The 13,273-nt window shown below is 36.8% G+C and overlaps 1 protein-coding gene across 4 annotated transcripts in view; it reads right to left on the reverse strand.

Moving 5' to 3' along the window:
• The window catches only part of LOC105841511 (uncharacterized), a 78,140-nt gene that overhangs the window by 44,080 nt on the left and 20,787 nt on the right, over window positions 1-13,273 (reverse strand). For all 4 annotated transcript variants that reach the window (XR_005244966.2, XM_038012549.2, XM_038012546.2 and 1 more), the window contains exons 17-21: window positions 13,090-13,246; window positions 12,277-12,438; window positions 11,495-11,571; window positions 10,424-10,531; window positions 7,338-7,412 (exon numbers count right to left, since the gene is read on the reverse strand). Coding sequence is in view for 3 of the 4 variants with exons in the window: in XM_038012549.2 (XP_037868477.1) it covers window positions 7,338-7,412; window positions 10,424-10,531; window positions 11,495-11,571; window positions 12,277-12,438; window positions 13,090-13,246 (579 nt within the window). In the remaining variant the exon portion in view is untranslated. The remainder of the gene's footprint in view (window positions 1-7,337; window positions 7,413-10,423; window positions 10,532-11,494; window positions 11,572-12,276; window positions 12,439-13,089; window positions 13,247-13,273) is intronic.

The raw sequence follows: 13,273 nt of genomic DNA on the forward strand, positions 1-13,273 counted from the left end.
CAAATATCTTGTGATGTATGGTGGTTACCAGCCACAGAGCTATCTAATAGCTCCTAGGGGTATGATGGGTTGGGTCTTATCTTCAGATTGATTTATGGACAACCAATCTCCACTGTACCGAAATAATTAGTGCCCAAACATGGCGTAAAATAATTTAACTTTCCTTTGTAAAATATATTTTGAACGAGGAGAAAAGTTGGGATTTTCTCTCCTAACTTTTATTAATTTAAATGTTATCTTTCTTCCAAGCGTCTAACTCGAGTTAGCATCATTTCCGAAAATATTTTGCTGTTGGACGAGTGTGTAGGCAGTTTGCTTCATAATAAAAACCAGATAATGTCTTTTTTTAGCAGTTTTTCTTAAGATATTTTTGGAGATGAAATAAACGTTATTCTTGGCACTTCCTGCAAAATAATGTCAAGATGAAAAGCTCGCAAATCTTAGAAAATACTAAAAACGCTACATTACATTATTATGAAATAAATTTCGTTTCTTATTGCTCCTGAAACAGGGCTCGTTTGAAAGGAGTCGTGAACAGCAGGCAGTGACGTCAGTAGGGCGTCTCTGTCTCTCTCACACCTTAAGCGGCCTGCTTGCACACACACTCTGCGTCTTGTATGTAATAGAAAACATTAACATCATGTCTCCTTTAATACAAATTTCATTTGAACTTGACTCATGGTTTACCATGAGGTAAGGAAATCATGATGTTAATGTTTTCTATTACATACAAGACGCAGACAAGGAAATTATAATAAATAAAAAAAATAAAGCGTGTGGCACTCGGGGACTGCCGCGGTAAAGCTATTGCAAAGCATTTTTTATCAACTTATGCAATTACAATTAGACAATAATAATTTAATATTAAAACAATAATAGAAATAAGACCACGCTATAGTTATAAACATTAATAAAAGCAAAACATTAACTTTTCCCTTCACACTCATAAGCTAGACCGCGTGAGAAAGAGATGGGCAGACTTTTCATGATGCTCATGCAGTGCGACGTCACGCCGCGCGCTTATTCACAAACGCTACACCAGCGCAACGTGTGAATGTGTTGAACGCGAGCTACATAGTAGGCGTAGTGGGTGTGTCAGGTTATTTTCGTTACGGAATTTCTTGATTCAGTCGCCGCGCTCAAGGCCCGCGATAGAAGCTATGCAATAGCTTAAAATAAAAAAATAAACTATTAAAAATAAAACTTATAACGTTTTTGTTGTCTACTAGGCAAGAGAGTCCATTAATATCATGTGATATTCATACGGTATAGTACGACACGGACGGCACGGCAGGACGAGGCAGGATACAGTAGGGCACGGCAGTACACAGTAAGGCAGGGCATGATACAGAATGATAATATATAATATTGTATTTGGTATCGTCAGGTATGGTATGGTATGGTCAGGACAATCGGCCAAGTTCGACCTTATAATAAAGACGGTAATCAAATACTGTTAGTCAAAGCTGCTTTGATGCTGCATTCATTTACTGCTCTCCCTGCTCTTGCATTCATGACTTCGGTCTCAGATGTAATGTTTAATGGCTTTCTCACCCTTCAAACCGGTTTTAGATAATAAACGAGTAGGAATGGCAAAACCTGTAATACAAACTCCCAATGCACCCCCGAACATCGACAGTGTAATACTTGTACAGGAAAGAGTACTATCACATACAAACGAATATTTGCATAATTTAATTCGAGTTAAAAATCATAATCGTAAACACATAGACCAAAACTTTAATAATAATATTTTCCTGAAAAAATAATAATGTAATACGTACTCCGTAAAAACGTGTCTAGGCAGAGTGTTTATCTTAAATCATTATGCCGTGTCAGTTTCGCTAGCTTCGGATTGTTGCTTTGCGGAGCTGAGCTGTGACTCTGGTAGACATCATATCATTACTCTTGTGTTATTATATTACAATTAGTCGCTTCGCTTATATTATAACCCGTCCGCTTCGCTGGGCATTTAAAATTAACGTTATTATTTCTCACCCCCACAAAGATTCTCATCATTAACGCCCTCTCAACTGGTGTACGGAGTCCAACACTCATATAAATATTAGCCTATCCATTAAGTACATGTATTTTCTACATGGATACCAAGTTTCAAGTCAAATCAGATACATGGTTCAGTAGTTATAACGGAACATCCGTAAAACCCACTGTAGATTTATATATTAGCATAGTAATGTGAATTTTAATGTTTTAGTATGCTGTAGTACAGTGATAATTTTTTAAAGCAGAGTTTTCTCAAAGTATTTGTTTTAGGCCTAGGCCGCACTACGGTTTTTCCCGGGAGCGATTAACCGCTATAACCGCGAATCCGCTTAAGATGCACACGCTACAATTATTAACCGTGAATTCGACCGCGATGTATGCGCGAAAGCAGTATGTATTGTTGCTCCGGTACTAAGAAATGGAAAAAAATAACATTAACGAAAATTTCACACATGTTGGGTCCATCCACTTACTAGCCGTAGATTTGTGAAAGGTTTCTTTCATAAGAAATATCAAAATTTAAGAAAATACCCAGAGGAATTTTTCAGTTATTACTATCCGATGTCAGTGGCCAGCTTCGATAAAATTCTGCTCGATGTGCGTCTATACATCAGTATCAACTGGATACCAATATAACGCAAATTTATTTCAAATTTCTTAAAAAAAAAACGTGTGGCACTGGGAACTGCCGCGGTAAAGCATTTTTTATCAACTTATGCAATTATAATTAGACAATGATAATTTAATATTAAAACAATAATAAAACAAGACCACGCTATATTAAACATTAACAAAAGCAAAACGTTAACTGTCCCCTACACAGTCATAAGCTAGACCGCGCGAGAGAGATGGGCAGATTTTCATGATGCGCATGCAGTGTGACGTCACGCCACGCGCTTATTCACAAACACTACACAAGCGCAACGTGTGAATGTGTTGAACGCGAGCTACATGGTAGGCGGAGTGAGGGATGTAAGATTTTTTTCGTTACGGAATTTCATGATTCGGTTGCCGCGCTCAAGGCCCGCGATAAAAGCTATGCAATAGCTTAAAAACCGCCCGCAGCTACGCATAGTGCGTGTACGCCTAACTAGTTCTATGGATTACAAATTTTGCTGCGGTTTTTTTACACGATAATTTGGTAACATTTCGCGGTTTAAAAACCAGTCGCGGGAAAAAAACTGCAAGTGCGGCTGCTTGTATTCGTTTTCCTATTTCATAAACTCTAACAGAGTTTCAAACCGCAGCGGTTTAACCGTAGTGCGACCTAAGCCTACTCTACGACTTTAAGGTGAACGGCACCGGTGACGTACATAACATAATATTGTATGTATGTACAACGATCAACACATCAATACGTCGCGGCGGGTGCCGGTTCACAGCGGCTGTTGTCTTGGGAACTGCCAACTATTGATTGCTGTGTTTATTGGCACACGTCATCTCGTCACCATCTGAGCCGTGTTCAAGCCGCGCCACTACTGAGAGTTTAATGATATCAAATTGATTCCTTTCACAAACTGTAGTAATAATGTTAAAGCCAAAATTATCAATTGAGATGATTGTGTAGTTTTTGTAGAGTAGTGTTTTAGATAAGATTAAGCCTTTTTCTAAGACAAAACTTGAAAAGCTGGACCGGAGTATTACAATGCACCCACCACATGAATTTAGGAACTGGCTACGAAGACATGGTCATACCCATAGATTCATTCGCTCGCTGCAACCATGACAGCTTAAAGAAGAAGAAGAAAATCTTTATTCGCCAGAAATATAGTTTACAAGATATTGTGGATATAGGACATAGTTTCATATATTTCGCCTGTTTAGGCATGCGAAAATTTAACTTATTTTTATATTAATTCTAACACAAAATTTACTAAATCTATCTATTTTTACATTCTATCACTTCTTATTCTAATATTTTATTATATACAACATTTATCATTTAAAAATTCTTGCACATTATAATAAGCCTTATCTATTAGTTAAAATTAACGAAGTTTGTCAAAGTCAAGAAGAAATAAAGAGAATTTCAATGAAAACAGTGCTATATACTTGGGTTGAATTTTAAAACACTTTACGATAAAAGCATTGAAAGTAACGAAGTGCCTGGATCTGAAACTAAAATCTCATTGCTGGCACACAAAAGTATCGGCCTTAATACATCTACGCTACGGCGCATAGTTGATTGGCCAACAAAATTAAAATCATCAAATCTTTGTATAGTAAGTTTCACCCTATAGTAATAAGAATAAGATTGAAATTTCCCTATATTTATAAGATTGAGATTGACGTAATCAAATTGGTCTACATTTGTGTAGTAAATGAGTAGAAATATTTCTCATTTCTAGCGTGTTTGTTGAAAAATGAGTTTCACGTGAGGAATATCTAGTCTAAACTCACTGGCTCTCTAAATTTGCCTAATTCGAATAATGAAATGTATTCTCATGATCCAACCAAATGAACGAAGTCTTGCTGAGGCTGAGACGTAACCAAAGTTCGACTATTCTTAATTATATTTCACTTGCGATGTGTTGTGATGTGCCAAGTACTTGCGGTATACAATATAATAGGGGTTAAAGTATGAAATTGTCGTTTTATTGTAATAGGTACTTCAAATTGACACCTCCATGGTTTGAGATTTTTGAGAGAAACTTCAAATGGTACCTATGAGGTTCTTCTGTTAAAAAATGTGCAACATTCGATTATTGACTTTCAGTTGTTTTTTTTTATTCAGCTCAGACAAGAAAGCTGGATACTTCGAAAATTCGAGTGATTTTTGAATACGAGTTCCGTCGCGGAACTAACGCTGCAGAAACAGCTCGCAATATTAATGTTGCGTTTGGAGAGGGGACTGCTAATGAATGCACCGGGCGATTTTGGTTTAAACGCTTTCTTGATGGAAATTCTTATTTGAAGAACGAACCACGTGGAATACCGCCCACACATGTGAATAACAATGAATTGAAATTGATGGAGCAATCCGATCCGAGCCAAATTATCCGAGAATTAGCGGTATGGTTTAATGTTACCTTACCAACAGTATTGACTCATTTATCAATATATCTAAAAAATATCAAAAATGGGTGCCTCTTGATATGGATGCCTCATGATTTGATTGATCTGCAGAAAGAAACGCGTGTTGAAACTTGTGTGGCCAATGTGACATGTGATGAAAAGTGGATTCTTTACGATTACCGTCAGCGAACAATGAAACGGCTGACCTCAAGTCAAACGCCGCAACAGTGTCCTAAAGCAAAGCTTACCAAATAAAAAGGTAATGGTAACTTTTTGGTGGTCTCAGCATGATATTATTCATTATAGTTTAGTTGTATTGATGCGTTTTAGCTCAATTACCTTCGGTGGTTGTGATTTGGTAGGTGGTTTTATATAATGTAGGTACACTCCGTACACAAACACAAACAGTTTATTTAATCACATACACACAAGAAGTTAACAAAGAGAAAGAAGGAGTGACAATCACAGAGATAGGTTAAACAACAACAAACAAATTATCGAAAAAATAAATACTTTTTGTCCGAACGATATGATGTGTAAACAATTCCAATCTTTTAACTAACTGCCCTCACATTGGCTCACACATTACACCAATCTCGGTCGTATGACGTAGAATTGTTCGTTTCCATTACGTCGTCGCGTCGTCCGGCAGACTCGTATCGTAACGTACATAACGTAAAAGTATTTTGTTGTGTGAATGTATATAGTACATGTATATATTATTGTTATATTATGTGTGTGTAATTTATATATAGTAAATTAATATATATTATATATATATCTCTCATGTTTATATATTGTATATAATAAATCCAAAATAATATTTAATACTTATGTGGAGTAAGCCCACAATAGCTTTCTCCGATCTGATCAAGCAAAAACGGCAGATGTCTACTGTGCCGAACTCCGAATAATGATAGCAATGTTGATCGTGCTTCGGGCGATGTTTGCAGTCGACAAGACAAGGGAATGTCATAAACCTTCATTATATGTTTATCTTGAAAGCATTTACATAAAGTCAAATAAGAAACATAACAATAACACGATAAAAATAAATTGTTATTTCCATTTTAACTTAGCTTCAAAGAAAAACAGCTAAACTTCACACGCCGTTAAAGTTCACTTTACTGTAACGAAATTCTTTTACAGCACTAAGTTCGGATCTGGTCAATTGCTTAAAAGTTATTTATCAAGTTGGCAAAATGCCAAGTATCGATGCATCGGAATCTTGCTATTGTCAGTGTGTACAAAGCAAACGATAAACTATTGAATATGGAAAAAATAGGTCAACAGAGAAGGGTACGTTCGAAGCCACGGATTTCTGAGTCAGTACCAAGATCGCAATCTGCAAGTAGTTTGACGATGACACCAGTTCATAACATAAAAAGAGCATGAAATACATAGCAACGTACGGAGTCTGGAAGTGTCCGAAAGAAAATTCTCAATAAATGAAATATGTACTAGGCTAGATGTGCAGAACTTAGTATACGGATGTGTAGCCTTGTCATGGCGTTCAACTCTTTGACAGGACATAAGATCTACACCAACTAGACACAGACAAGAATTCAAATTGACCGCTCTCATATTATGTACATAAAATAGACAACAAAAGAACTAACCGACCGTTCAAACCTCCTCAGCAGTGAGTAGAGCATCATCGTCGGTCTCCAATGATCTGCTACAGCAACGTTCAACTCTTATTTATATTCGAATTATTAATTGGAATATTTGTAAGGTGATTTAGTTCGATGAGTATTATTAAGTTTTATAGTGAAAGTTGATGTACATATGTGCGCATTGTGTTGCTTTTGGGATTTTTTATTTTTGTGTAAATTTAAATTTCTAAATTTCTCTTTTTTTACTTATTTCACTTTCTACTTATACAAAACTTGTTAGATTATAACTATTTTCATAAATATGATACGTTTGTTTTGTACTGTTGGTTTCCCAAATAAATAAATATTTATTTTCATTTGTTTCATCATTATAAAGCGAAGGTGTTTCGGCATTCAGTATGAGGAAGTAATTCTAATATTTACAGACTGTTGTTTGTGTGTGAATATTTAATATTATTATTAGATAGAATATTGAATAAAAAATTATATGCAAAATGTGATATGGTTTAAGCGAAATTTCGCTTAATACGTGACATTTGTCTTTATAACTAAAGGTCCGTTTTATATGGTATTAGTATCAACAAGTACATATTTTTAATTGTACTTCAATTAAGTTTACTCCATTCAAATAGCTGAATAATTTTTTTGGTAGCTCAGTATTTTTAAATTTTGTTAAACTTCAATTATTAGGACTTCCTTTACCTGCATCAGCTTTATTTCGGCGCGGTCGATCGCTTCTCCATCACCGACAGGAATTTCACAGACGACTTCCAGCCCCTAAAAATCGATAGTGTTAATGCGTAAACCACGTGATTCAGGCAACATAAATTAATTTAAAGATCAACCTAACTCCGAAAATACTTGATCTATACCGACTTATATAGCCCCGTTTCGTTCAGAATCTCGACAAGAACATGTTTTACATTCATAAACTATTCAAAGATTTAACCCCAACGAAAGATGTAGTTATTTGGGGATGGAAACAAAAACCACAACCGTATATATTTTATAGGGTGTACATATATACTGCCTTTAACAGTAACAGTGTATGCATGCACTCCTGTATTTGTATTTCTATTGATTTGTAAGGTTTATTGTAAAATAATTAAAACAAAAATAATAAAATGTATCATGTTAAACTTAAGGCAATTATCGGATCGTCAAATAGCAACACTGTTAGTGGGAGCAATGGAAGTAGTGGGGACGTGACATAATAAAAAAGGCGGTAGTCTGAAAAAACAGGAACAGAAATCAGTGTATTGGGGAGTGAGCAAATGTTTAAAGATTGTAAAAGTGGAGTTACAAATAAAGCAATACAGAATTAAGTAAACTACTGCAATCTGTGTATTATTTCCTGACTGGTGGAAGTGGAGTTCTACAGATTATACTACTTATTTGGCTACCCCTTCTTGTATTAGTATCATGTTGCTGAGCAGCTGTGTCAGCTTCTGGTGGTCACCTCGTATCTACTACTAGCTAAATTTAAAAAGCAACGCGCTAAAATTAAACCCACCATTTTATTACGAAGAAGTCGTGTTTTCCTATCTAAAGGATGGGACAGCCTTGCCATCATGTTTCAAAGTGTGTGACAATATTTACGTTGTTAGTTTGTACGTATGTTTGTCCACGGGGTCCGATACCCTGTGCACTGTGGCCACGAGTTTGGCTGCTCCTTTAGCTTCAGCATAATAATGTAGCATTGATTCGATCATATTGGAATATGGATATAAATAGCCGTGAAGTATCCTGTTAGTGATTAGACTTGGTCTTATAAGCAATTTTAACGAACTGTGTTTTCCAGTTTTTAAACAATCTTTTACTTAAATATATGAATGTATAGATAGATGTATTTCTGTTATCCTTCATTTTGTTATACTGTAGATACATGTCGAGAAGTACACGGATGAAATTTTAGGTCAAAGACGGTTAGTTTTGTTTCTGGTTCGGAGAGAATATCTCTCTGGCTTTCACTTGGACCCCTTTACATATTATTTGTAAGCTTTCAAGTAAATCATTAAGCATCACTCGAAAGCACACTTCCATCCACAGCACCGTAAACGAAACCCAAATAAATCAGTAATTTCACAACAAGGGTATCTGCACCCGTACGATCCAATCAAAGAGTGATCAATCAAGATATACCAAGCTCCCTCCTCTGAGCACCTTAACGCAATTAGGTTCCGAGTCAGATTAAATTTGTTATTAATACTGAGCCAGGGCACAAAAGCAGAATGGAATTCATTTTTCAACTGTTTTAACTATTGTAAGGTTTGTTGTAAAATAATTAAAATTAAATCTATCATGTTAAAATTAAGACAATTTCCCGATTGCCAAATAGCAACACCGTTAGTGGGAGCAATGACAGTAGTGGGGACGTGACATAATAAAAGGGGCGGTAGTCTGAAAAACCGGACAGAAAGCGGTGTATTCAGTAGTGAGCAGATGTCTAAAGATTGTAAAAGTGGAGTTACAAATAAAGCAATACAGAATTAAGCGAACTACTGCAATCTGTGTATTATTTCCTGACTGTTGGAAGCGGAGTTCTACAATATATATTATATTGATTGCTTAAATATTATACTTCAGTCTAAGGATCAGACGAGCTCACAAATCTGAGATTTAATGATAACGACGAATGTTCATAAAATGCACATTACATATGTAAAAAGTAAAATTATTAAAGTAGACACGGCAGAGGAACAGCGCTCACTGTATTCTTCAACAAACAGCAAAGATTTTGCTTCCACACTAACTGTACTTGTACTTGTTCTGTGAGTAAGTACAGCAGTACCTACAGTAGTACGGGCAGATTCATGAGACCTAAGTCTTATTTAGTCAATTAATAAATAAACAGGATTGTCTTAAATTTGGTTTGATGAAACAATAATAATAAATTACGGCTACTTCCAGCGCGACAAGAAGTTCCTCACTAAGTTCCTCACAAGTAACATTCTTGTAGAATCTGAGTTGGCGGTGTCGCCATCAACCGAGGCGGGTTAATTTAAGTTTTTAATGCAGCCAACGCGAACATTATATACCCTGAACAAGGATTTCGAATTAAACTTTCTTACAAAGAAGCGAGAACCGAAGTTTTTGCGCTTTTTCTAAATAAGAAAAGAGGTTAGGTATTATTTGTTGTATGTAGTTGTTTGAGCATTAAGCAAAAACGTGTCTTCAGTTCAGACGCAATAGATCTGATACGTGCAGCTATATTCTGTCTCATTCTTTCGTAAGATAAACTGCGTAGATTTTTAGTGAAAAAACTAGAAAGGTTGTTAATATCTGTGGTGGAATTACATTGCGCTCTACTAGGACTAGTGCTGAAGATTGATGTTAGAGGAGGAGCAAAGCTATTTTACTGGTGGTAGGACCTCTTGGGAGTCCGCACCACCACCCCGCCTATTTCCGCCGTGAAGCAGTAATGCGTTTCGGTTCGAAGCCGTTGTAACTATACTGAGACCTTAGAACTTATATCTCGAGGTGGGTGGCGCATTTACGTTGTAGATGTCTATGGGCTCCAGTAACCACTTAACATCAGGTGGGCTGTGAGCTCGTCCATTCATCTAAGTAATAAAAAAAATAAAAAAACTTTACTACTTTAAAGATGAGAGTACTACAAGTGTCACAATTATTGAACAATGCCAATTTAGTAGCCATATTCTGGCATCGTGTCGCATAGTATTCTTATCTCAAATACAAATAAACGATTCGTTCGATATTTTCAAACACTTGGCGGATTTTTATGCTCTAAATAAGAATTGATAAACCGTAAATAGGTCATTACTCACGGAGACGGCGGCATCTATAAGAAGATATATTTTTGTGTGTGCGTGCGTCACCGAACTGCTACACACATACAGACTTCTGTCACACACTTTCGAAGCTTCAAGCAGGATCTGAAATAAATGTTAACTTTTCAATTTCAAATCCCGTAAATTATGTTGGGCCGTATTAAATAAGTACCGAATCAAGTTGTAATCACCTAATCGATAAAAAGTATAATTTATTAATTAACGTAATTACCAACGGTCGAGCGTGTGGTCAGTCTATATATACGGTGAAGGTTCCTACCGCAAAGTTTCGATGTCGGACGAACGAACACGGACTACGACAACCACTCAATACAAGGGCGACCGTAAGCCAGTCGAAAAAAAAAAGTCACTCGCAGTCACTCGCACTACTCTGCTGCTAGATGTGTGTCGCAATTGCTCCTGCGATGTGCTCAACGAATGTTGCTCGTTAAGACAAATCAAACGAGTCTAAGCTCGGGCTTTCTGGTAGCACCTTCCAGAATTTTCATGAAGAGACACAATCTGCGACGAACTTATCTAATAAGGATTTGGCGAACGAACAACGTGTAAAGTTAAATCTTTTGTGATCTCACTCGAACATAATTTTACAAAATTAGGTGCAAATTGATCTCAAAAATATAAAAAAATAACAATTTGGCTTCTCACGACACCATCCCTGGAATGATGACGGTCACGTCCGCACAGCGCCGTAAATAAGGGGATGCGTTAGTTTATTCACCCTACTTTATGGCCTTTCTTTCTTTGAAAGGCTCAAAGTAATTTTTTTTTCGGGCCTATTCACAAGATGAGATTAAAATACGAACACTTCAGCAATAACTATATGTGAGGAGATCCTTTTGAAATGGAGAAGTAGAAGATAATAATATAAACAGCTAAGTCGCCAGCGATATTTTTTTATTATTTTCTTAAGCATATGAACGTGCTCACGGGCGGCTTGGTGGCAAGCGGTCGCCGAAGCCCGCGGATACCACAGTGTGAATGCCCTCCCCCACCTTGAGACCGGACATCATAATATCTCAAGTGGACAGTATTTGTTTAGAAAATTACCGAAATGTCTTTAGTTTCGTAGCTTCCAATGCTCACTTCTCTCGGTATAAAAGTGATTTTGACGGCATCATCCAAATCTAAAAATAATGTTCTTCCTCACTATTTCGTAATATATAAAGTTTTCAAAATATACGAGGGTTCTTACTTTAGTATTTAGTGCACTCGGCAATAGGCTACTGCTTGGCTGTATTCCTGTCATTGCTGTTGACCACTCACCCTCAGACGAGTTCTAAGCTCTTCGTACTTTGATAGCAACAAACAGAGACCTCCAGCTATAAGTAGCGTAGGTAACTTACGTTAAGTACGGTACGGTAGGTAACTTACGTAGATAAATTCTCGAGATCACCAATAATGGGACGATCTTATAAATGTGAACAATTGACAAACTGACTCCATCCATAATTTGATATTTAATATTTAAGCTTATCAAAGTAGGAACATAAACTTCGCGTAGGTAGGCTATTGCACTGTACTGTAATATATCATTTTTTTTATTGCTTGGATGGGTGGATGAGCTCACAGCCCACCTGGTGTTAAGTGGTTACTGGAGCCCATAGACATCTACAACGTAAATGCGCCACCCACCTTGAGATATAAGTTCTAAGGTCCCAGTATAGCTGTTAGTTACACCGGCTGCCCCACCCTTCAAACTGAAACGCATTACTGCTTTACAGCAGAAATAAGCGAGATGGTGGTACCCACCCATGCGGACTCACAAGAGGTCCTACCGCCAGTAGACAAATGCACATCATGTACATATTAATAATTAATTATATTCTTACTAAGACTCGGTTCCCATTTTAGATCAGTTAATATCGGTGTGGTATTAACAATCCGGAGCTTATAGCAGGCTCTTACACCCAAAGGTAAAGCTTGCTTAGGCCTCAGGATGAGCGCGCCCCGTGGGTTGTTGGAATCGCCTTCATCTAAATCGCAATATTCACCTGTTGGAAACATAGCGTTAAGCCCCAGTACTTAAGTTTGTGGAAAACTATTCAGTCTTCGGGTGTTTCCGCTGCACCATTGCACGGTGTTTTTTTCGCTAATCATATATGTATGTTAGGGTTTGACATATCCGATATACAGGGTCAGATTTAGAGGTCTGGAGGCCTCGTGACAACTGAGAAGCGAAGTCCTCCTGGCACCAAATTATTTTCAAATTAAAACGAACTATTTTTTTAAGTCGTGTTTTCAAATAAATAATGTATTGTGTGTGTGTAGATTCTCTTAGTATTTAACAAACATACATAAATAATATAATCGGAGACAAGAATTATCTGCAATTAAATTTTAGTGTTAACGTTAAGAATAAGTTAAACAGCGAAAAAAAGGAATATCGAAGGAGAAGGAAAATATGTTTAATAGCGTTAAAATGTCCCTATAGTGGGGGCCCTGCGTTTTTGGAAGCCACGGTTACCCTCCCCTAAATCCGGCCCTGCCGATGTATCTAGTATATGCGTACGTTATTACAATTTTGTCAAGAATGAAAGCAGGCGATATGACAATCAAAAAATGAACGTTGAGGCTTCAATGGACTAAAATTGTAATCAGGAGAACTGTGACTAGTTGACCTGTTTGTACAAAGAAAAACTCACATTCTCTCTTCTTATCTCCCGCACAAGGCAACACTCTTATGACCAGCCTCGGCGCCAGTACTCTGTACGATATGAGGGAAGCGCTAACATCAGCAGCGTATTCTAAACTAGAATTCGTTCGTTTGACAAATACCAAAGCCATAACGCAACCATCTCTCTGAAAAAAAACATATTATAATTTAGA

The sequence above is a fragment of the Bombyx mori genome, chromosome 8, assembly GCF_030269925.1.
Source record: "Bombyx mori chromosome 8, ASM3026992v2".
Taxonomy (NCBI): domain Eukaryota; kingdom Metazoa; phylum Arthropoda; class Insecta; order Lepidoptera; family Bombycidae; genus Bombyx; species Bombyx mori.